Genomic DNA, 25,193 nt, shown 5'->3' on the forward strand with positions numbered 1-25,193 from the left:
TGGTACACCCACGGTGTTACCAGAGCGTCCACAGCTATTGCCTGAGGGTCTCTTGACCTGGCGCAATACCTGTCCAATTTTTTGTTGAGGCGAGACGCCATCATGTCCACCTTTGGTTTTTCCCAACGGTTCACAATCATGTGGAAAACTTCTGGATGAAGTCCCCACTCTCCCGGGTGAAGGTCGTGTCTGCTGAGGAAATCTGCTTCCCAGTTGTCCACTCCCGGGATGAACACTGCTGACAGTGCTACGACATGATTCTCCGCCCAGCGCAGAATCCTTGCAGCTTCTGCCATTGCACTCCTGCTTCTCGTGCCGCCTTGTCGGTTTACGTGGGCGACTGCCGTGATGTTGTCGGACTGGATCAACACCGGCTGACCCTGAAGCAGCGATTTTGCCAGGCTTAGAGCATTGTAGATCGCTCTTAGCTCCAGTATATTTATGTGAAGAGACGTCTCCAGGTTTGACCACACGCCCTGGAAGTTTCTTCCCTTTGTGACTGCTCCCCAACCTCGTAGGCTGGCATCCGTAGTCACCAGGACCCAGTCCTGTATGCCGAATCTGCGGCCCACTAACAGATGGGCAGTCTGCAACCACCACAGGAGAGACAACCTTGTTCTCGGTGACAGTGTTATCCGCTGATGCATGTGCAGATGCGATCCGGACCATTTGTCCAGCAGATCCCACTGAAATGTTCGTGCATGGAATCTGCCGAATGGAATCGCTTCGTACGAAGCCACCATCTTTCCCAGGACTCTTGTGCATTGATGTACTGACACAGTTCCTGGTTTTAGGAGGTTCTTGACAAGTTCGGATAACTCCCTTGCTTTCTCTTCCGGGAGAAATACCTTTTTCTGAACCGTGTCCAGAATCATGCCCAGGAACAGCAGATGTGTTGTCGGGGTCAATTGAGATTTTGGAAGATTTAGAATCCACCCGTGTTGCTGAAGCACTACTTGTGTTAGCGCTACACCGACTTCCAGCTGTTCTCTGGACTTTGCCCTTATCAGGAGATCGTCCAAGTAAGGGATAATTAATACGCCTTTTCTTCGTAGAAGAACCATCATTTCGGTCATTACCTTGGTAAAGACCCGAGGGGCCGTGGACAACCCAAACGGCAGCGTTTGAAACTGATAATGACAGTCTTGTATCACGAACCTGAGATACCCTTGGTGTGAGGGGTAAATCGGGACATGTAGATAAGCATCTTTTATGTCCAAGGACACCATGAAGTCTCCTTCTTCCAGATTCGCTATCACTGCTCTGAGTGACTCCATCTTGAACTTGAATTTCTTTATGTACAGGTTCAAGGATTTCAGATTTAGAATAGGCCTTACCGAACCGTCCGGTTTCGGTACCACAAATAGTGTGGAATAATACCCCTTTCCCTGTTGTAGGAGGGGTACCTTGACTATCACCTGCTGAGAATACAGCTTGTGAATGGCTTCCAAAACCGACGTCCTTTCTGAGGGAGACGTTGGTAAAGCAGACTTTAGGAACCGGCGAGGGGGAGACCTTTCGAACTCCAGCATGTAACCCTGAGATACTATCTGCAGGACCCACGGGTCCACTTGTGAGTGAACCCATTGATTGCTGAAAATCTTGAGTCGACCCCCCACCGTTCCTGAGTCCGCTTGTAAAGCCCCAGCGTCATGCTGATGGCTTTGTAGAAGCCGGGGCGGGCTTCTGTTCCTGGGCAGGGGCTGCTTGCTGCCCTTTCTTACCCTTTCCTCTGCCTCGCGGCAGATAAGACTGTCCTTTTGGTCGCTTTTTATAGGAGCGAAAGGACTGCGGCTGAAAAGACGGTGTCTTTTTCTGTTGGGAGGGGGTCTGAGGTAAAAAAGTGGATTTGCCGGCAGTTGCCGTGGCCACCAGGTCCGAAAGACCGACCCCAAACAATTCCTCTCCTTTATATGGCAATACTTCCATATGCCTCTTGGAATCCGCATCACCTGACCACTGTCGCGTCCATAAACTTCTTCTGGCAGATATGGACATCGCGCTTACTCTTGATGCTAGAGTACAAACATCCCTCTGAGCATCTCGCATATAAAGGAAAGCATCCTTTAATTGCTCTAGAGTCAATAAAATACTGTCCCTATCCAGGGTATCAATATTTTCAGTCAGAGAATCCAACCACACTACCCCAGCACTGCACATCCAGGCTGAGGCTATTGCCGGTCGCAGTATAACACCAGTATGTGTGTATATACTCTTCAGTGTAGTTTCCAGCCTCCTATCTGCTGGATCCTTGAGGGCGGCCGTATCAGGAGACGGCAACGCCACTTGCTTTGATAAACGTGTGAGCGCCTTATCCACCCTAGGGGGTGTTTCCCAGCGCGCCCTAACCTCTGGTGGGAAAGGGTATAATGCCAATAACTTCTTGGAAATTAGCAGTTTTCTATCGGGGTTAACCCACGCTTCATCACACACGTCATTCAATTCCTCTGATTCTGGAAAAAATACAGGTAGTTTTTTCACCCCCCACATAATACCCCTTTTTGAGGTACCAGCAGTATCAGAGATCTGCAAAGCCTCCTTCATTGCCGTGATCATATAACGTGTGGCCCTATTGGAAAATACGTTTGTTTCTTCACCGTCGACACTAGATTCATCTGTGTCGGTACCCGTGTCGACTGACTGAGGTAAAGGACGTTTTACAGCCCCTGACGGTGTCTGAGACGCCTGAACCGGTACTAACTGGTTTGCCGGGCGTCTTATTTTGTCAACTGACTTTTGTAATGTGCTGACATTATCACGTAATTCCATAACTAAAGCCATCCATTCCGGTGTCGACTCCCTAGGGGGTGACATTACCATCATCGGCAATTGCTCTGCCTCCACACCAACATCGTCCTCATACATGTCGACACACACGTACCGACACACAGCAGCCACACAGGGAATGCTCTAATCGAAGACAGGACCCCCTAGCCCTTTGGGGAGACAGAGGGAGAGTTTGCCAGCACACACCAAAAGCGCTATAAATGTATATAAACAACCCTAGAAGGTGTTGTTTACTATATATGCGCTCTTAATATATAAATATCGCCAATTTATGCCCCCCTTCTCTTTGTTACCCTGTTTCTGTAGTGCAGTGCAGGGGAGAGACCTGGGAGCCTTCCTCACCAGCGGAGCTGAGCAGGAAAATGGCGCTGAGTGCTGAGGAGAATAAGCTCCGCCCCTTTTTCGGCGGGCTTTTCCCCGGTTTTTAAGAAACTGGCCTGGGTTAAAATACATACATATAGCCTTAATGGCTATATGTGATGTATTTATTTTGCCACTAAAGGTAATTATATTGCTGCCCAGGGCGCCCCCAGCAGCGCCCTGCACCCTCCGTGACTGAGTCAGTGAGCCGTGTGACAACAATGGCGCACAGCTGCCGTGCTGTGCGCTACCTTCAAGAAGACTGAGGAGTCTTCTGCCGCCTGCTTTCCGGACCTCCGTTCTGCCGTCTCTTCAGCGTCTGTAAGTGGGATCGGCGGCGCGGCTCCGGGACGAACCCCAGGCTGACCTGTGTTCCGACTCCCTCTGGAGCTAAGTGTCCAGTAGCCTAAGACTCCAATCCATCCTGCACGCAGGTGAGTTGGAAATCTCTCCCCTAAGTCCCTCGATGCAGTGATCCTGTTGCCAGCAGGAATCACTGAGATTGAAACCTAAAAAAAAACTTTTCTAAACAGCTCTTTAGGAGAGCCACCTAGATTGCACCCTCTCGGACGGGCACAAAAACCTAACTGAGGCTTGGAGGAGGGTCATAGGGGGAGGAGCCAGTACGCACCATGTGACCTAAAAGCTTTTTTAGATGTGCCCTGTCTCCTGCGGAGCCCGCTATTCCCCATGGTCCTGACGGAGTCCCAGCATCCACTAGGACGTTAGAGAAATATCTTTCTAAAGAATTATATAGTTTCCTAAATTCTGAAGGTGTATCATATAATGTGCTCATAATATTTAATTTTATTTCTTTTTAACTTCCACCTTGATGCTGGATATGCCCACTATCTGGAAAGTTTTGGGGGGAGGGTGCTGCTGCCATGGCCCATGGCTAGACCTTACACCTCTGGTGCTGCCCATGTGGGGCCACTAGTAAAAAAATTTCCAGGGCCGCTTTTGGTTCCCAATCCGCCCCTGGCCATGATTCTACCAGGCTCACCCCTCATCCCCATCTGTATTGCTGGAGGTGGAACAGTCCTGATTTGAAGGCTCTCTCCATGTCATTGCACCTATATCCCAACTGCCGGGAGATTGGCAGGTGTGTTCCCATGGACCACGGGGAACACCTGCCATGTGTGCAAGCAGCATTTCAAAGGTCTTCTTAGGAGAGGGAGGTTGGAGGCGGAAACACTGGACTCGCTTATCAGTGCAGGGGATTGGCAAATGTGGCACACATATACCGTATATACTCGAGTATAAGCCGACTTTTTCAGCACTTTTATTTAATGCTGAAAAAGCCCCCTCGGCTTATACTCGAGTCAGTGCCTGGGAAGGAGGGACACCGAGGGCACAGCGCGCGCCTCTCCTGTGTCCCTCCTGCGTCAGCGGTGGGTCTATTAAATGAAGTACCCGTTCGTGAGCTCTGATTTGCTCACGAACCGGCACTTCATTTAATAGACCCGCCGCTGCCGCCGGAGACGCTGGAGGGACACAGGAGAGGTGCACACTGTGCCCTCCGTGTCCCTCCTTCACAAAACAGTGGGGGAGCGGGGAGGGTAAGTTGTATCTGGGGAGCATATTTGGCGCTTCGGGGGGGCGCATATGTGGCACTGAGGAAGCATATCTGACAGTATGAGGGCATATCTGGCACTGTGGGGGAATATCTGGCACTATAAGGGCATATCTGGCACTGTGGGGGAATATCTGGCAGTATGAGGGCATATCTGGCACTGTGGGGGCATATCTGGCACTATGAGGGCATATCTGGCACTGTGGGGGCATATCTGGCAATATGAGGGCTGTGTACGGCTAGAGCTGCATTTCCCACCCTAGGCTTATACTCGAGTCAATAAGTTTTCCCAGGTTTTTGTGGTAAAATTAGGTGCCTCGGCTTATATTCGGGTCGACTTATACTCGAGTATATACGGGTAGTTATACAGAGAATAGGTCTAACAAGTAAAAAAAAAAATTAAATAAAAAAATATATTACCATGTAGAGACGTATGAAGCCAAAATGCAAATGAAGCTGACCTGTATTCATACCATTATTTTGAGAAAATAAATAAATAAATACAACAATAAAAAAAAAAGTTACTTCTAGGAAGGACAAACCAGGGCTGTTTTTTCAATCCAGGGGATCAGGATTGAAAAACAAGCAATCCCAGGACTTCCGGGATACCTGGGAATGGGTTGTTAATTGGAAGCTCCAATCTCGGGATTGAATCTTGCACAATTTTAGGCCTAAATCCCGGGATCCCGCCGATACCGATCCCGGAATTGGCCACCATAGTTGCTTCTCATTTTTTAGACCTGCCCAAAACAACTCAAGAAGTACCTTATGTACTGTATATTCCTGATGGTAGATATTTTACCAATGTAATCATCACATGTTCCACACACATCTACAGTAGCATTATAAAAAGATTGCCATTAAGAAGTAATTGGTGTTACCTCTGAGCACAAGATAAATACAGTACAGTACATATAGGATCAAAAACCACGATAATTGTTCATATATTACATGGCAATGGTACCTGGATTGTTGGGCGTGCTGTGTCTGGCAGAAGCCTCAGTGGATATGGAAGCTGTAAGATTCTTTGAAGGAGTTTTATAATCACATGAAATGCTCGATAATTCCTCAACATCTATAGTGGACCTATATAATGCATAGCAGTGTTTAAAGGCAATGCTTACATAAACAATTTACATCGTTAGCTGTGTACTACCAAGTAAGGGATCTGCATAACAGGGATCTTGCTAGGTTTTCAAAAGAACGAACATCAGTCCCTACAACAGATGCATAGATGTCCCTACAAAACACACGTGCATAAAATGAATTTATTATATTAACTAGGAAAAAATATACTGTGATATAACTAGATAAAATGTTTCATTACAAATAACTATAGTGATAAGGTCATTGTGATTGAGCTAGGGTTGAAACATTAGTATTAGTGCTAACAGTACTCCTTTTCACTATGCATTTACTGTACAGACTGATTTTAAACTAGGAATCAGTGTTAAGCTGAGTACACACTAGACAATATGTCGCCTGATCCTGCATATCGGAGCGACATATTGGGTATATCTTCTAGTGTGTACCCATGATATGTGCGCTCCCGTGGGTCGCTAGCAACATCCTCTGCCGGCCCTGCAGCAGGACCGATGGAGAATGCAGCATGTTACGTGGCTTCTCCCGCCGGACCCGGCAAATGTGTATGCACTTACTGCGTCAAGTCACACGCGATGTCAGGCTGGGTAAACATCGATAAGTGTGAACCCAGCTTTAACTATACTTACTTCTTCTCCATGTCTAACTCTAATCTTTTATTGATGATCTAGTTGTGTTAGATTCAGAGTATGATTAAATATGTGCAGAAGGGGTCCTAAAACCTTTACATATATTTATTATGTGTGTGGAAATCTATCAGGAGAAAATCTAACCTACTGTACGTTATACTTGCCCACGCTGCCAGAATTTCTGGGAAACTCAAAATGTGGGGGCGTCCTAACAAAAGAGTAGACAACCCTGCTGCATCTTGACCACTTCTCTAGAGAATTAGGTGGGCGCATGAGGATACGATTACTGTAACTGTGGAATGCTGAATCTAAATAAAGTTGTTAAGTGTGACCTGCAGTACACAATTCAATATTCTATTTCCCTTTCAATTCCGAGGTGTGTAGGTACCATGAGGAAAATTTCTTTCTCTGAACACTATATATTTGAATGATTCATCTTTATGCAAGATCAAATCCAGTTTTCACCGCTGAACTGCTCAGTCCCACTTCTGTGCACCATAGACGTATTAATCAGTATAAAATTCTGAAGGTGGCTAATCACACTTCCATAGCTTCATGGAGGCAACCATGCTATATGTTTACTACTGACAGCATATGCTCCACACAGCTGCTTTCTGTTTCTTCAGCACCAGTTTAATAAACAACAAGGGGTAAATATACTAAGAATAGTGTTTCGCCAAGATTGCATTCTCATTCCAATTTAGTCTGTTTTTCAAACTGTGGTTTACTAAAGCAAAAAAAAAAAAAAAGGGGGGGGGGGGGGGGCGGAGAGAGACATCCACATGTATCTGGAACACATGGCCAAACACGCAAATAGCATTCAACACACCATCGAACCAACTCAAAATAAGAATTTACTTACCGATAATTCTATTTCTCGGAGTCCGTAGTGGATGCTGGGGTTCCTGAAAGGACCATGGGGAATAGCGGCTCCGCAGGAGACAGGGCACAAAAGTAAAGCTTTTACAGGTCAGGTGGTGTGTACTGGCTCCTCCCCCTATGACCCTCCTCCAGACTCCAGTTAGGTACTGTGCCCGGACGAGCGTACACAATAAGGGAGGATTTTGAATCCCGGGTAAGACTCATACCAGCCACACCAATCACACCGTACAACTTGTGATCTAAACCCAGTTAACAGTATGATAACAGAGGAGCCTCTGAAAGATGGCTTCCTAAACAATAACCCGAATTAGTTAACAATAACTATGTACAAGTATTGCAGATAATCCGCACTTGGGATGGGCGCCCAGCATCCACTACGGACTCCGAGAAATAGAATTATCGGTAAGTAAATTCTTATTTTCTCTATCGTCCTAAGTGGATGCTGGGGTTCCTGAAAGGACCATGGGGATTATACCAAAGCTCCCAAACGGGCGGGAGAGTGCGGATGACTCTGCAGCACCGAATGAGAGAACTCCAGGTCCTCCTTTGCCAGGGTATCAAATTTGTAAAAATTTACAAACGTGTTCTCCCCTGACCACGTAGCTGCTCGGCAGAGTAGTAATGCCGAGACCCCTCGGGCAGCCGCCCAAGATGAGCCCATCTTCCTTGCGGAATGGGCCTTAACAGATTTAGGCTGTGGCAGGCCTGCCACAGAATGTACAAGTTGAATTTTGTTACAAATCCAACGAGCAATCAACTGCTTAGAAGCAGGTGCACCCAACTTGTTGGGTGCATACAGTATAAACAGCGAGTCAGATTTTCTGACTCCAGCCGTCCTTTAAATGTATATTTTTAAGGCTCTGACAACGTCCAACAACTTGGAGTCCTTCAAGTCGTCTGTAGCCGCAGGCACTACAATAGGCTGGTTCAGGTGAAACGCTGATACCACCTTAGGGAGAAAATGCGGACGCGTCCGCAGCTCTGCCCTATGTCGAATGGAAAATTAAATAAGGGCTTTTATAAAACAAAGCCGCCAGTTCAGATACTCTCCCGGCCGAAGCCAGGGCCAGTAACATAGTCACTTTCCATGTGAGATATTTCAAATCCACCTTCTTTAGTGGTTCAAACCAATTTGATTTGAGGAAATCTAAAACTACATTTAGATCCCACGGTGCCACCTTAGGCACCACAGGAGGCTGTATATGCAGTACTCCTGTGATAAAAATCTGGACCTCAGGGACTGAGGCCAATTCTTTTTGGAAGAATATTGATAGGGCCGAAATTTGAACCTTAATAGATCCCAATTTGAGACCCATAGACAATCCTGATTGCAGGAAATGTAGGAAAACGACCCAGTTGAAATTCCTCCATCGGAGCACTCCGCTGCTCGCACCACGCAACATATTTTCGCCAAATACGGCGATAAAGCTTCGCGGTGACTTCCTTCCTTGCCTTGATCAAGGTAGGAATGACTTCTTCTGGAATGCCTTTTCCTTTTAGGATCTGGCATTCAAACGCCATGCCGTCAAACGCAGCCGCGGTAAGTCTTGAAAAAGACAAGTACCCTGCTGAAGCAGGTCCCTTCTCAGAAGTAGAGGCCACGGATCGTCCGTGACCATCTCTTGAAGTTCCGGGTACCAAGTCCTTCTTGGCCAATCCGGAGCCACTAGTCTTACTCCACTTTGCCGTATAATCCTCAATACCTTTGGTATGAGAGGCAGAGGAGGAAACACATATACCGACTGGTACACCCAAGGTGTTACCAGCGCGTCCACAGCTATTGCCTGCGGATCTCTTGACCTGGCGCAATACCTGTCCAGTGTTTTGTTGAGGCGAGACGCCATCATGTCCACCATTGGTTTTACCCAACGGTTTAATAGCATGTGGAAAACTTCTGGATGAAGTCTCCACTCTCCCGGGTGAAGGTCGTGTCTGCTGAGGAAGTCTGCTTCCCAGTTGTCCACGCCCGGGATGAATACTGCTGACAGTGCTATCACGTGATTCTCCGCCCAGCGAAGGATCCTGGCAGCTTCTGCCATTGCCCTCCTGCTTCTTGTGCCGCCCTGTCTGTTTACATGGGCGACTGCCGTGATGTTGTCCGACTGGATCAACACCGGTCTTCCTTGAAGCAGAGGTTCCGCCTGGCTTAGAGCATTGTAGATTGCTCTTAGTTCCAGAATGCTTATGTGAAGAGACTTTTTCAGGCTCGACCACACTCCCTGGAAATTTCTTCCCTGTGTGACTGCTCCCCAGCCTCTCTGGCTGGCACCCGTGGTCACCAGGATCCAATCCTGCATGCCGAATCTGCGGCCCTCCAATAGATGAGCCTCCTGCAACCACCACAGAAAGGATACCCTTGTCCTCGGCGACAGGGTTATCCGCAGGTGCATCTGAAGATGCGACCCTGACCATTTGTCCAACAGATCCCTTTGCATGGAATCTGCCGAAAGGGATTGCTTCGTAAGAAGCTACCATTTTTTTTTTCCCAGGACTCTTGTGCATTGATGTACAGACACCTTTCCTGGTTTTAGGAGGTTCCTGACCAGGTCAGATAACTCCTTGGCTTTTTCTTCGGGAAGAAAAACCTTTTCTGAACTGTGTCCAGAATCATCCCCAGGAACAGCAGACGAGTTGTCGGCATTAATTGGGATTTTGGAATATTCAGAATCCATCCGTGCTGCTTTAGCACCTCTTGAGATAGTGCTAAACCCATCTCTAGCTGTTCTCTGGACCTTGCCCTTATTAGGAGATCGTCCAAGTATGGGATAATTAATACGCCTTTTCTTCGAAGAAGAAATATTATCTCGGCCATTACCTTTGTAAAGACCCGAGGTGCCGTGGACAAACCAAACGGCAGCGTCTGAAACTGATAGTGACAGTTTTGTACAACGAACCTGAGGTACCCCTGGTGTGAGGGGTAATTGGAACGTGGAGATACGCATCCTTGATGTCCAAGGATACCATAAAGTCCCCTTCTTCCAGGTTCGCTTATCACTGCTCTGAGTGACTCCATCTTGAACTTGAACTTCTTTATGTACAGGTTCAAGGACTTCAGATTTAGAATAGGCCTTACCGAGCCATCCGGCTTCGGTACCACAAAAAGAGTGGAATAATACCCCTTCCCTTGTTGTAGAAGAGGTACCTTGACTATCACCTGCTGAGAATACAGCTTGTGAATGGCTTCCAAAACCGTCTCCCTTTCTGAGGGGGACGTTGGTAAAGCAGACTTCAGGAAACGGCGAGGTGGCTCTGTCTCTAATTTCAACCTGTACCCCTGAGATATTATCTGCAGGATCCAGGGATTTACCTGCGAGTGAGCCCACTGCGCGCTGTAATTCTTGAGACGACCGCCTACCGCCCCCGAGTCCGCTTGCGAAGCCCCAGCGTCATGCTGAGGCTTTTGTAGAAGCCGGGGAGGGCTTCTGTTCCTGGGAAGGAGCTGCCTGTTGCTGTCTCTTCCCTCGTCCTCTGCCTCGTGGCAGATATGAATAGCCCTTTGCTCTCTTATTTTTAAAGGAACGAAAAGGCTGCGGTTGAAAGGTCGGTGCCTTTTTCTGTTGGGGAGTGACTTGAGGTAGAAAGGTGGATTTCCCGGCCGTAGCCGTGGCCACCAAATCCGATAGACCGACCCCAAATAACTCCTCTACGCATCGCCTGTCCACTGTCGTGTCCATAAAGCTCTTCTGGCCGAAATGGACATAGCACTTACCCGTGATGCCAGTGTGCAGATATCTCTCTGTGCATCACGCATATAAAGAAATGCATCCTTTATTTGTTCTAACGACAGTAAAATATTGTCCCTGTCCAGGGTATCAATATTTTCGATCAGGGACTCTGACCAAACTACCCCAGCACTGCACATCCAGGCAGTCGCAATAGCTGGTCGTAGTATAACACCTGCATGTGTGTATATACCTTTTTGGATATTTTCCATCCTCCTATCTGATGGATCTTTAAGTGCGGCCGTCTCAGGAGAGGGTAACGCCACTTGTTTTGATAAGCGTGTTAGCGCTTTGTCCACCCTAGGAGGTGTTTCCCAGCGCTCCCTAACCTCTGGCGGGAAAGGGTATAAAGCCAATAACTTCTTTGAAATTAGCAGTTTTTTATCGGGGCACCCCACGCTTCATCACACACGTCATTTAATTCTTCTGATTTGGTAAAAACTACTGGTAGTTTTTTCACACCCCACATAATACCCCGTTTAGTGGTACCTGTAGTATCAGCTAAATGTAACATCTCCTTTATTGCCAAAATCATATAACGTGTGGCCCTTTTGGAAAATACGGTTGATTCGTCACCTTCACTACCGGAATCAGTGCCTGTGTCTGGGTCTGTGTCGACCGACTGAGGCAAGGGGCGTTTTACAGCCCCTGACGGTGTTTGAGGCGCCTGGACAGGCACTAAGTGAGTGTCCGGCCGCCTCATGTCGGCAAACGACTGCTTAAGCGAGTTGACGCTATCCCGTAATTCCACAAATAAGGCATCCATTCTGGTGTCGACCCCCTAGAAGGTGACATCCTCATATTTGGCAATTGCTCCGCCTCCACACCAATAACGTCCTCATACATGTCGACACACACGTACCGACACACAGCAGACACACAGGGAATGCTCTATACGAAGACAGGACCCACTAGCCCTTTGGGGAGACAGAGGGAGAGTCTGCCAGCACACACCAAAAAGCGCTATATATGACAGGGATAGCCTTATGATTAAGTGCTCCCTTATAGCTGCTTTTATATTAATATATTGCCATTTATTTTGCCCCCCCTCTCTGTTATACCCTGTTTCTGTAGTGCAGTGCAGGGGAGAGACCTGGGAGCCTTCCTGACCAGCGGAGCTGTGACAGAAAATGGCGCCGTGTGCTGAGGAGATAGGCCCCGCCCCTTTTCCGGCGGGCTCGTCTCCCGCTATTTAGTACATTTAGGCAGGGGTAAATATCTCCATATAGCCTCTGGGGCTATATGTGAGGTATTTTTAGCCTTTTTAAAGGTTTACATTTGCCTCCCAGGGCGCCCCCCCCCAGCGCCCTGCACCCTCAGTGACTGCCGTGTGAAGTGTGCTGAGAGGAAAATGGCGCACAGCTGCAGTGCTGTGCGCTACCTTAAGAAGACTGCAGGAGTCTTCAGCCGCCGATTCTGGACCTCTTCTTGCTTCAGCATCTGTGAGGGGGCCGGCGGCGTGGCTCCGGTGACCATCCAGGCTGTACCTGTGATCGTCCCTCTGGAGCTTCATGTCCAGTAGCCAAGAAGCCAATCCATCCTGCACGCAGGTGAGTTCACTTCTTCTCCCCTCTGTCCCTCGTTGCAGTGATCCTGTTGCCAGCAGGAATCACTGTAAAATAAAAAACCTAAGCTAAACTCTCTAAGCAGCTCTTTATGAGAGCCACCTAGAATTGCACCCTTCTCGGCCGGGCACAAAAATCTAACTGGAGTCTGGAGGAGGGTCATAGGGGGAGGAGCCAGTACACACCACCTGACCTGTAAAAGCTTTACTTTTGTGCCCTGTCTCCTGCGGAGCCGCTATTCCCCATGGTCCTTTCAGGAACCCCAGCATCCACTTAGGACGATAGAGAAAAGTACTTTCCATAAGCAGGAATAGATCACGCAGATTTAATGAAAATCATGTTTCTAAACATAAAATGAACTTGGACCAAACTAGAAGATGCTGTGGAGCAGTCAAATGTAGGAGTAATATTGTTCCATAGTGGGACTACAGGTTCCAGTAAGGCTGCCCCACATGTAGGCACTTGGAGAATCACAAGTGCCAGTATGGCAGGGCACTAAGGGCCTGCTGGCACCTGTAGTCCCACTGTAAAGGAAATATATAAACAAAGAAAAGACCCTACACAAACTGAATGTTGTAGTCCTTTATTGCACACACACACACACACACACACACACACACACACACACACACACACACACTTATTGTACACTAGATACTCGCCTTGTTCATTGTGCGGATAGTTTCCCTTCTCCAGTAGTAATCCACAGTGGGCCTAATTCAGACCCAATCGCTGCATTGGCAGAGATCGCAGTCTGAAGCCCTTTGGGGAGTGCGCACGCACAGCTGGCACACTGCGCATGCCACCACGTGAAGCCCAGTGAGATGCATAAGCATCTCAGGGCTGCAATCGCCTCTGCTTGACTGACCAACAGAGGGGTGTGCCAACGGTGTTAGAAAGCTGTTGGTGGGGCGCGGTCCGGACAACGCAGACGTGTCTGGACCATTGCGGTGGCAGGCAGCGGCGGCTGCGTGATATCACGCACAGCAGCTGCGAACCGGAACGCAGCTGCTAGCTGCCTGCCAGCGCAGCTAGGCTGCACAGGCAGGGAGCTACTCGGTGAGTGCAAAAGCATTGCAGCCATGCGATTCTTTCGCACCTGTGCAGAGGAAGCAGGGTCTGATATGCGGGGCGTCCCCCCGCATGTCTGAGAATCTGATTGTAGATGTGCTAAATTTAGTACATCTATGATCAGCTCTGAATTACACCCAGTCTTTGGTAAAATAAAAAAGGATTTCCCGATCCACCAGACATAAGCACTGTAGTGCTATCTTAAAGAATGACAGAACCCACATGGTTCTCTGCACTTCACGCATACCCAGCCAATCAGTGGATACTGCCATAGGAACACTGGTTGGCTGAAAGTGGTCTAACTCTTGGACAATCAGTGGCTGGCCCGTTGACCTGGTATTGGCTATAATTTTTTTTTTTTTTTGGGGGGGGGGGGGCGCAACATTTTTATTTGTAACCATTTCTTTACACTGTGACACTGAAAAGCACTGCACAGATTACTCGGATTTCTGCACAATATGTTGCTCACAGGCACAATATGACTGAACTCGCACACGACTAAACATGACTGAATATGATCAGACTATCGCCAAACACAATTCTTAGTGAATTGGAGTGCTTGATCCGGAAAAACTGTCACATATCGAAATGGTGCACAGCGTGTTTAAACTGTAATAGATACGATTCTTAGGTCAAGCCCCAGAGCCACTAACAGCATTAGCAATACATGTTTTTTTAAATATAATATGAATTTGTAGCACTGTGTAGTCTTTATTTTATGGGTTACAGTTTGACCTGTTCTTCTCTGTATGGAACGTTAATTGCTCCCTAAAATCCTTATGATTAGAAAAAACCTATAGGACTTTATTTCAAATATACCATTTACCATATTATTTGCACAAGCATATTTCATTTTCTTTGCAGTCCCAAGATTTTACTGATATGCTAAGGTACGTAGTTTAGAGCTGGTCATTAATAAATCTGGTATGTACGTTGATTCATTTTATTGAAAAACTTAGCTTTTCTACCTGTTCTTTGCATGGGAGTTTCTGATTTTCATGGTCGTAACTATAAGTGAGTGAATTTGGTAAATCTACAGAGCTGTAAATTTGAGACGCCTTAATGTAATTAATATTAATCCATGGTTCTTGGCGTTACCCGAGGAGCACCCGTAGCAGATATGGTAAAAAGTGATAAGAATATTTTTGTAGTTTATATGTAATTCTACACACTGGAGGTGCAATCCAAACTTTGATCCGATTGTCTGTTTGGGAGTTATCGTTCCCGCAACGCAAGCCACGTAATGACGTAATTATGTCAACCCACTTTTCATCCCCTAGGGGAGGTTTATTAAAATTCTACTTATGTAGTTTTCCTGTTTTCCCACCTGAGGAATACCTATGTTTAATTTCAGCTTCCTAACATATCGGGAAGTAAGAGAATTAGTGAGTCAGTGAGTGAGTGAGTGAGTGAGGGCTTTCGCATATATATATATATATATATATATAAAAATACATACATACATACAGTATATATATATATATATATATATAGAGAGAGAGATTCTTTTTAATAAAATATTATTTTTATGAATTGAATATTTTATATCTTACTTTTTTATTTTCCTTTCCTTTCCTATAGTGTTGAAAATATAATAAAGGAAACTTTTTCAAAATGAAGAAAAGATGCAAATGTGCTTTCTGAAGAAGAATATACTCATCGACAAATTGTTAAAAAATAAAAAATTCCATGATCTAGTGTTAAGTACACATTAGCTTGATACAAAGAAACAGGTACACACATGACTAAAAAAAAATATTGTGGGCGACCCAGGTATACATCAAAAAGGGAAGATAAATACATTATCGTAAAGAGTAAGTGAAACCAAAAACTCCCAGCACTGCAAACAAAGAAGAACTCAATAAAATTAGACAAATGCCTTTATCAGTTGATACAGTTAAAAGACATCTGCGTCATGTACTGCTAAATGGTCGCATTGCTTGCGGAAAACCATTGTTGAGGTCTGTTAATAAAGTAAAATGACCAAATGACAATGGTATTGGACACTTTTTTAGAACCAGAAGACGTCTGTATGTTTGAAAAATGGTCGGAGAATGTGTGTTAGATGATTAAGTGTCACGCTTGTATAGTTTGTGAACCCGGAGTCTGCGTAAAGTCTGTGTGGGTGACTAGAGGACTATATGTGTAACTGGCTGGTCTTAAGAATACATTAGAGATGTAGAGACAAAGTATATGCAATCCCTTGGAATCGAACCCGGGTCTTGGCAGAGAGATGCCGGATCGTACCAACTAGACCAGATCAGACTGAAGCCTAAGCATCCTATAATAGACAAAGGGCACTGGCACCTTGCCATGAGAGTGGATCACAGCATGGCAGGAGCGGTAAGTGACCCAGCGACATGGAAAACAATACCGGGTTGTGACAATAAGTCATACAGTTAAACATGGTGGTGGTCATGTCATGATTTGGGGTGGTTGCGGTGGAGAAAAAGTTGGATATTTAGTTCAAATAACATCAACTATGGATAAGAAACAATACCACAGTATTTACATCACACTGTACAAAGTTGAAATATTGAAAAGTGATTCATCATGCAACAAGATAATGACCCTAAGCACACATGTAAACTGTATATCAATTATGTGAAAAGTAAAAAAAAAGCAGAAAGTTCTACAAATTATGGCACAGTCTCCCCAGTCACCTGATATCAAACCCATTGAGAAACTCTGGGATGAATTAAGGGGGTAATTCAGACATGATTGCTGCTGTGCGTTATTGTACAGCGGGCGATCAAATCTGAACTGCACATGCAATGCAATGCACCGGCGCATCGGACGACTGCACCAGGCATTGGTGCCTAGTGATGGGATGGTGCGAAAAAAGCAATCGCACGGGCGATCGCAAGGTGATTGACAGGAAGAGGCCGTTTCTGGGTGGCAACTGACCGTTTTACAGGAGTGTATGGAAAAACGCAGGTGGGCTCAGGCGTTTGGAGGGAGGGTGTCTGACGTCAGCTCTGGCCCCGATCACTAAGAATGCATCGCAGCGGCTAATACCCCTTTCACATCGCACAAATAACCCGGTATCGACACGGCATATTGCCGTGTCGACACGGGTCAGTGTGCGATGTGAAAGCACTTTCGGCGAAATAGCGGGTCGCCTGACCCGGTAATTCAACCCGGTATAAAAGAAGGATTATACCCGGGTTGAATACCGGGTCAGGTGCAGTGTGAATGGGAGCCGCGTCGATGCGACACGGTTCCCATTCACAGCATAGGGAGAGGCGGCGCAGGAGATGAGCTCATCTCCCAGTGCCGCCTCCACCCCCACCCCTGCTGCTGCTGCCCCCCCCCCGCTGCTATGGCAACCGACTTAGTATATTGCCGGGTCGGAAAGCCAGCAGAGGGGAGCAAATGCCGGATCCCACCCGGTAAGGACATGTTTCTTTTACCGGGTGGGATCCGGCATTTGCGATCTGAATGCGGTATAAGTAAGCCCTAACCTGAGCAGAGACTGCACACAGTGATGTTTGTGCAGCTCTGCTACAAATGCGATCACACACCTGCACAGCACTTTTCCCCTCCCCCTGTAGGCGGTGACTGTCTGACCGTAGGGCTGCAAAAAACGCACCCTAGCGATCAGGTCTGAATAACCCCCTAAGACAGAAAGATTTGTGTAATGGCTCCAGCAAATGCTAAAAACTTATGGGAATGCCACAACGAGGCCTGGAAAGGTTTAATTTACAAAACTTTAGAAATGTTGTTGTCTCGAATGCCCAAATTATGTAGCAGTGATACGCGCCAAAGTAAGACAGTGATGAAAACCAAATTTAATCTGAAATTTATGTTATACTATAACATTATAAATAATTTTGAAAATGTTTAGTTACAACAGCATGTGAAACATTATCATGAATAAATATTTTCATTATTTCACTACATTTTGGTGGTCATTCCGAGTTGTTCGCTCGCTAGCTGCTTTTAGCAGCATTGCACACGCTAGGCCGCCGCCCTCTGGGAGTGTATCTTAGCTTAGCAGAATAGCGAACGAAAGATTAGCAGAATTGCTACTAAATATTTTCTTGCAGTTTCTGAGTAGCTCCAGACCTACTCCTAGATTGCGATCAGCTCAGTCCGTTTAGTTCCTGGTTTGACGTCACAAATACGCCCTGCGTTCGGCCAGCCAATCCCCCGTTTCTCCAGACACTCCCGCGTTTTTCCCTGACACGCCTGCGTTTTTTAGCACACTCCCGGAAAACGCTCAGTAACCACCCAGAAACGCCCCTTTCCGGTCAATCATTCTCCGATCAGCAGTGCGATTGAAAAGCGCCGCATGAACACCAGCAAATCTACTAAGTTTTGTGTTAAATAACTAAGCGCATGCGCGCTGCGTACCATGCACATGCGCATTAAGCAACAAAACGCAGCATAGCAGCGAAAATCGGCAACGAGCGAACAACTCATAATGACCACCACTGTCTTTTATTGTCCAAAGACTTTTGCATGCTAGTGTATTGGTAGGTTAATTGGCCTTTGTCAACAATAGCCTTGTTTGGTTCCATGTGGTAGGTAATATAAACTATAAAGGTGCATACACACAGTGAGATATACCCCTTTCACATCTCCAATGCCGGATCCCACCAGGGAATTGGAAACCGGTCCTTCCCAGGTGGGATCTGGCATTGGAGCCTCAGCGCTGGCTTCCTGACCCGGGTCGGTTTGCCATAGTGGCGGGGACGAAGCCGGCAGCGGGGGCGGCGCTGGGAGATGAGCTCATCACCGCACTGCCTCTCCCTATGTAGTAAATGGGACCGGGTCATATCGACCTGGGAACCCGTTTACACTGCCACTGACCCTGTATTCAACCCAGGAATAACCCTTCTTATTACCCGGGTTGAATTGCCGGGTCAAGTGACCCGGGAATTCTCCAAGGCCCCTTTCACATTGCACACTAACCCGTGTCGACCCGGCAATATGCTGGGTCGATACCGGGTTATTTTTGCGATGTGAAAGGGGTAATATTGACTATGCCCGATTTTGACTATGCGATTTCCCTTTAACTCCCCCAGAGCCCAGAAGCACCGATTTTGTCTATACATACTGAGAGATTTTGGCTATGGCCATTTTTTACTATACTTTGTACTAGATTACACACAATATAGTCAAAACTGCCTTGCCTGCACAGTCTATTTTTTCTTGCGATACCGATCCCGCGCATCAATATTGCAAGCTGTGTACACATGGGTGGTCATTCCGAGTTGATCGCTAGCTGCATTCGTTCGCTGTGCAGCGATGAGGCAAAAAAAGGCATTTATGCGCATGCGTAAGCGGCGCAATGCGCACGCGCGACGTACTATTACAACGAACAATGTCGTTTCACACTGGGTCTAGCGATACTTTTCGGTCGCACTGGCTGCCGCAGAGTGATTAACAGGAAGGGGGCGTTTCTGGGTGTCAACTGACCGCTTTCAGGGAGTGTTCGAAAAAACGCAGGCGTGGCTGGGCAAATGCAGGGCGTGTTCATGACGTCAAATCAGGAACTGAATGGTCTGAAGTGATCGCAAGCGATGAGTAGGTTTTGAAACTGCACAAAAAAAAATTGTAGCCGCTCTGCGATCCTTTCGTTCACACTTCTGCTAAGCTAAAGTACACTCCCAGTGGGAGGCGGCATAGCGTCTGCACGGCTGCTAAGAACGGCTAGCGAGCAATCAACTCGGAATGACCACCACGGTGCGATATGTGCTAACTTTTCTTGCGATTTTGACTATATAGTCAAAATCGCAAGAATACATTGCACAGTGTGTATGCACCTTAATCTCTGCTGGGGCATGGATATACACAGTTATATTTGTTTTAATTACATTTATTTTTTATAAATCCCCCTTGAGTCCTGCAGCTGTCAGGGAATGGAGTTATATGAAAGATGCATAGGGCATGTGAAAAGCAAGGAAGGTGTGTGTCAGTGACGGACAGGATAAGCACATGGTACTGCATATATTACTGCTGTTTATATGCCAGTGACTGTGAAAGACAGGTATTATGCTGTATGCATGTATTATATACTTGCTAACTTTGGGGATATCCATTCTTAGAAGTCCCAGAGAGGAAGCCCAAGGAGCAAATTCAGGGGGTACATGGTGACACGATTTACTGCATCATGGCCCAGGAAGGTGCCTGCTCTTCTGGGAGAACTTCCCAAAATGTTTGATCTTCCCTGATATTTCCGGAAGAGTAGGCAAGTATAGCAAATAATAATACTTTGGTTTTTATATCAGTGACATTCAGTATTTATGAATTAACATTAGTGAGTGACATACATGGTAGAAAGCTGGAGGAGCAGTTAGGAGGTATGTCTTGTCTCACTTTGCTTTGCTCAAGAAGGGGGGAGCTGCATGCACCAAAGAGAGGAGCAGAAAGCAATGGCAGTGTATTTGAAGGAGGAGGTAAGGGTTTGAGGGAGTCTAACGGGATGGATGGCATCCAGACCAGAGGCACATGCATGGCACGGTCTTATACTTATTTAATCCTGCTTACAGAACAGAGACACTTTAACAATATTACTGGGGCACTTAATGTTGCCGATTTACAAATGTGTACAGCTATACATGGTGCCAAAGCTAAAAAGGAGCGCAAAATCTGACATACAGCTTATGTGCAGTACAATATCTGATACCAAATACAGTACTAAGGGTCATCATCTTTTCTCCTCTGATTGCTACAGTATGTGTGTTGCTTCTTCCCAGGAGGTCGCACTGACAGCAGCTATAAGTCTATTGGCTTACAGTGTATATCCTGTCCCACAGTGAACTTTGGGGGAGATGCATGAAGCAGTAAAAAGAGTGAAGTGAGCCAGTGGAGAAGTCTGCCATGGCAACCAGTCAGCTGCTACGTATAATGTTATAGAATGCACTTGATAAATGGTTACTTGAAATCTGAGTGGTTGCCATGACACACTTCTCCATTCTTATCACTGCTTCATACCTATATCCCTCATTAGCTAGCTAAACATCAGTGTAGGACTGGCAGTGATAATATCAGCCAGAGATAATACTGTCTGCCAGTTGTTTGGAGGAAGATTGGTGCGAGGGAAAGTTCACTAGGTAGGAATAAATGTGCCTATGACAACTACCCAGTTGTGAGTTTAAAGCCTCCCTATATAGGCACCATAGAACATTTGTGTCTCCTTAAGTCAGGATCCTGACTATTGTATGACCTGCATCACTTATGTACTCCACAACATTTTGTTCTGTATCTCTAATAAGCTTCTCTGTGTCTGATCCCACATATTTTATGCTATCCAAAAGTTCTCCAGCCAACGTTACCAAATATCTGCTTCTCACACCTGGTCAACATCTCTACATCTCATCTACCACCATATGTTTGTGTCATTATTCTTTTCCTCATGTTAACTCTGCTATGTGTCCTTATTTGCTCCCCCTCCTACTGTGCATCACAGGAATGTTTTGCCATGCACAGTATGTAGCACTCCTTAAACATGCCATTATGATGCCATTGAAAGACAAAATGTACATCAGTAAACATGTTTAAACACGGTAGAGCTAAGAAGCAAAGATGAATAACTGTAAACATAAAACGAGACATTAGAAAGAATATGCTGTAGTTCTATTAGTTATAATTTACCTTGTATTTGAAGATAGAGTAAGTTTGGTGACCTCTGGCATATTCCTTTGAAATGTTCTGTCTCCAGTCCAATACATAAATGATTTATTTTCTGCATAAATCAAACACCATCATTCACAACAATTCTGTGAGAAATACATTTCTAAAAATGTGTGAACTTGCGACCTCATGTGATGAATACAGCTTACCTGTATATCAGTTATCAAACACTATGTAAGATTTAGACATGTGGAATATAAAGAATCCTTAGTGAGAACATGTAGGGTTTGATGCAAGTTGGATGGAATTGGTCATACAGTATACGCTCCTTGCAGGAGTGACTGGTGAAAACCACTAGGAACACCAGGTAAGCAAATACTAGCGGATAGTAAAATAATCTAAAATTACAATAGAATCATGCCAATTATGGAGCAAAGAACCCTTTTGTGACCTAAATAACGGACGGATTGTGTACTGCAAAACAAGGTATTACCAAGATTATCAGACACTTTGGATATTGAACCACGTCCAGGTTGATGACCCTGGTACTGTCTCATGGTACACAGTCTCTATGGCAATGGATGATCAGCCTTTAGTCTCCAATGGAATTGTTTCACACTATGAACACTGCACCCAGCATTTGTCCAAACTGAGAGAACGAGCCTGTGGATATCTATAGTAGTCCCTTTTCCCATAGAGATCAATATTACCGCTGGTACTCTGTTGTCTGCAGAGTAATGTGAGTAGTACAAGTTTATAATAAACTGGTGCAATAAACAAAGATTTACAGTATATGTATGAGGCAATGTATAGTCAGAACCAATGCAGAGCTCAGTGAAAGTAGACGATGAGGAAAGGAAGATAAGAAGCAAAAGATAAAACTAGATCAATTTTCATTCATTTCAAATTGATAAAAAATTGATGAATATCAACCTTTTAGTAAATAAACCCCACAGTGTCTGCCTACTTTTGTGACTCCAGAATTATTGGGTTGGACAAGTTAACTGGTCTGCTTAAAAAATAAGATTTTACTCACCGGTAAATCTATTTCTCGTAGTCCGTAGTGGATGCTGGGGACTCCGTAAAGACCATGGGGAATAGACGGGCTCCGCAGGAGACTGGGCACTCTAAGAAAGATTTAGTACTACTGGTGTGCACTGGCTCCTCCCTCTATGCCCCTCCTCCAGACCCCAGTTAAGGAAACTGTGCCCGGAAGAGCTGACATTACAAGGAAATGATTTTGGAATCCAGGGTAAGACTCATACCAGCCACACCAATCACACCGTATAACTTGTGATAAACTTACCCAGTCAACAGTATGAACAACAACAGAGCATCAAACAATGGATGCCAACATAACATAACCCTTTATTAAGCAATAACTATATACACGTATTGCAGAAAGTCCGAACTTGGGATGAGCGCCCAGCATCCCCTACGGACTACGAGAAATAGATTTACCGGTGAGTAAAATCTTATTTTCTCTAACGTCCTAGTGGATGCTGGGGACTCCGTAAGGACCATGGGGATTATACCAAAGCTCCCAAACGGGCGGAAGAGTGCGGATGACTCTGCAGCACCGAATGGGCAAACACAAGGTCCTCCTCAGCCAGGGTATCAAACTTGTAGAACTTAGCAAATGTGTTTGAACCCGACCAAGTAGCTGCTCGGCAAAGCTGTAATGCCGAGACCCCTCGGGCAGCCGCCCAAGAAGAGCCCACTTTCCTTGTGGAATGGGCTTTCACTGATTTTGGATGCGGCAATCCAGCCGCAGAATGAGCCTGCTGAATCGTGTTACAGATCCAGCGAGCAATGGTTTGCTTTGAAGCAGGAGCACCCCGCTTGTTGGATGCATACAGGATAAACAGCGAGTCAGTTTTCCTGACTCCAGCCGTCCTGGCTACATAGATAGTCAAAGCCCTGACTACATCAAGCAACTTGGAATCCTCCAAGTCACGAGTAGCCGCCGGCACCACAATAGGTTGGTTCAAATGAAAAGATGACACCACCTTCTGCAGAAATTGCGGACGAGTCCGTAATTCTGCCCTGTCCATATGGAAAACCAGATAGGGGCTTTTACATGACAAAGCCGCCAATTCTGATACACGCCTAGCCGAAGCTAAGGCCAATAGCATGACCACTTTCCACGTGAGATACTATAGCTCCACGGTCTTAAGTGGCTCAAACCAGTGGGATTTTAGGAAACCCAACACCACGTTGAGATCCCAAGGTGCCACTGGTGGCACAAAAGGGGGCTGAATATGCAGCACTCCCTTAACAAACGTCTGAACTTAAGGAAGAGAAGCCAGTTCCTTTTGAAAGAAAATGGATAGGGCCGAAATCTGGACCTTTATGGACCCCAACTTCAAGCCCATAGTCACTCCAGACTGTAGGAAGTGCAGGAACCGGCACAGCTGGAATTTCTCTGTAGGGGCCTTCCTGGCCTCACACCAGGCAACATATTTTCGCCATATACGGTGATAGTGTTTTGCTGTCACGTCCTTCCTAGCCTTTATCAGCGTAGGAATAACTTCATCCGGAATGCCTTTTTCCGCTAGGATCCTGCGTTCAACCGCCATGCCGTCAAACGCAGCCGCGGTAAGTCTTGGAACAGACAGGGCCCCTGTTGCAACTGGTCCAGTCTGAGAGGCAGAGGCCATGGGTCCTCTGTGAGCATTTCTTGCAGTTCCGGGTACCAAGTCCTTCTTGGCCAATCCGGAACAATGAGTATTGTTCTCACTCATCTTTTTCTTACGATTCTCAGCACCTTGGGTATGAGAGGAAGAGGAGGAAACACATAGACCGACTGGAACACCCACGGTGTTACTAGTGCGTCCACAGCTATCGCCTGAGGGTCTCTTGACCTGGCGCAATACCTTTGTAGCTTTTTGTTGAGACGGGATGCCATCATGTCCACCTGTGGCAGTTCCCATCGATTTGTGATCTGAGTGAAGACTTCGTGATGAAGTCCCCACTCTCCCGGGTGGAGGTCGTGCCTGCTGAGGAAGTCTGCTTCCCAGTTGTCCACTCCCGGAATGAACACTGCTGACAGTGCTTGAACGTGATTCTCCGCCCAACGAAGAATCCTGGTGGCTTCCACCATCGCCACTCTGCTTCTTGTGCCGCCCTGGCGGTTTACATGAGCCACAGCGGTGATGTTGTCTGACTGAATCAGCACCAGTTGATTGCGAAGCAGAGGCTCCACTTGACTCAGGGCGTTGTATATGGCCCTTAGTTCCAGGATATTTATGTGCAGACAAGCCTCCTGACTTGACCACAACCCTTGGAAGTTTCTTCCCTGAGTGACTGCCCCCCATCCTCGGAGGCTCGCATCCGTGGTCACCAGGACCCAGTCCTGTATGCCGAACCTGCGGCCCTCGAGAAGGTGAGCACTCTGCAGCCACCACAGAAGAGACACCCTGGCCCTGGGGGATAGGGTGATCAGCCGATGCATCTGAAGATGCGATCCGGACCACTTGTCCAACAGATCCCATTGAAAGATCCTCGCATGGAACCTGCCGAAGGGAATGGCTTCGTATGATGCCACCATCTTTCCCAGGACTCGTGTGCAGCGATGCACCGACACCTGTTTCGGTCTCAAGAGGTCTCTGACTAGAGTCACGAGCTCTTGAGCCTTCTCCGCCGGGAGAAACACCTTCTTCTGGTCCGTGTCCAGAATCATGCCCAGAAAGGGCAGACGCGTTGTAGGAATCAGCTGTGACTTTGGGATATTCAGAATCCAGCCGTGCTGTTGCAACACTTCCTGAGAGTGTGCTACGCTGATCAGCAACTGCTCTCTGGACCTCGCCTTTATGAGGAGATCGTCCAAGTATGGGATAATTGTGACTCCTTGCTTTCGAAGGAGCACCATCATTTCTGCCATTACCTTGGTAAATATTCTCGGTGCCGTGGAGAGCCCAAA

The 25,193-nt window shown here is 46.5% G+C and overlaps 1 protein-coding gene across 9 annotated transcripts in view; it reads right to left on the reverse strand.

Moving 5' to 3' along the window:
- The window catches only part of TEX14 (testis expressed 14, intercellular bridge forming factor), a 739,191-nt gene that overhangs the window by 91,047 nt on the left and 622,951 nt on the right, over positions 1 to 25,193 (reverse strand). For all 9 annotated transcript variants that reach the window (XM_063953897.1, XM_063953895.1, XM_063953894.1 and 6 more), the window contains 2 exons: positions 21,293 to 21,383; positions 5,685 to 5,806 (listed from right to left, as the gene is read on the reverse strand). In XM_063953897.1, the coding sequence (XP_063809967.1) occupies positions 5,685 to 5,806; positions 21,293 to 21,383 (213 nt within the window). The remainder of the gene's footprint in view (positions 1 to 5,684; positions 5,807 to 21,292; positions 21,384 to 25,193) is intronic.

The sequence above is a fragment of the Pseudophryne corroboree genome, chromosome 2 (genome assembly GCF_028390025.1).
Source record: "Pseudophryne corroboree isolate aPseCor3 chromosome 2, aPseCor3.hap2, whole genome shotgun sequence".
In the NCBI taxonomy this organism is placed as follows: Eukaryota; Metazoa; Chordata; class Amphibia; order Anura; family Myobatrachidae; genus Pseudophryne; species Pseudophryne corroboree.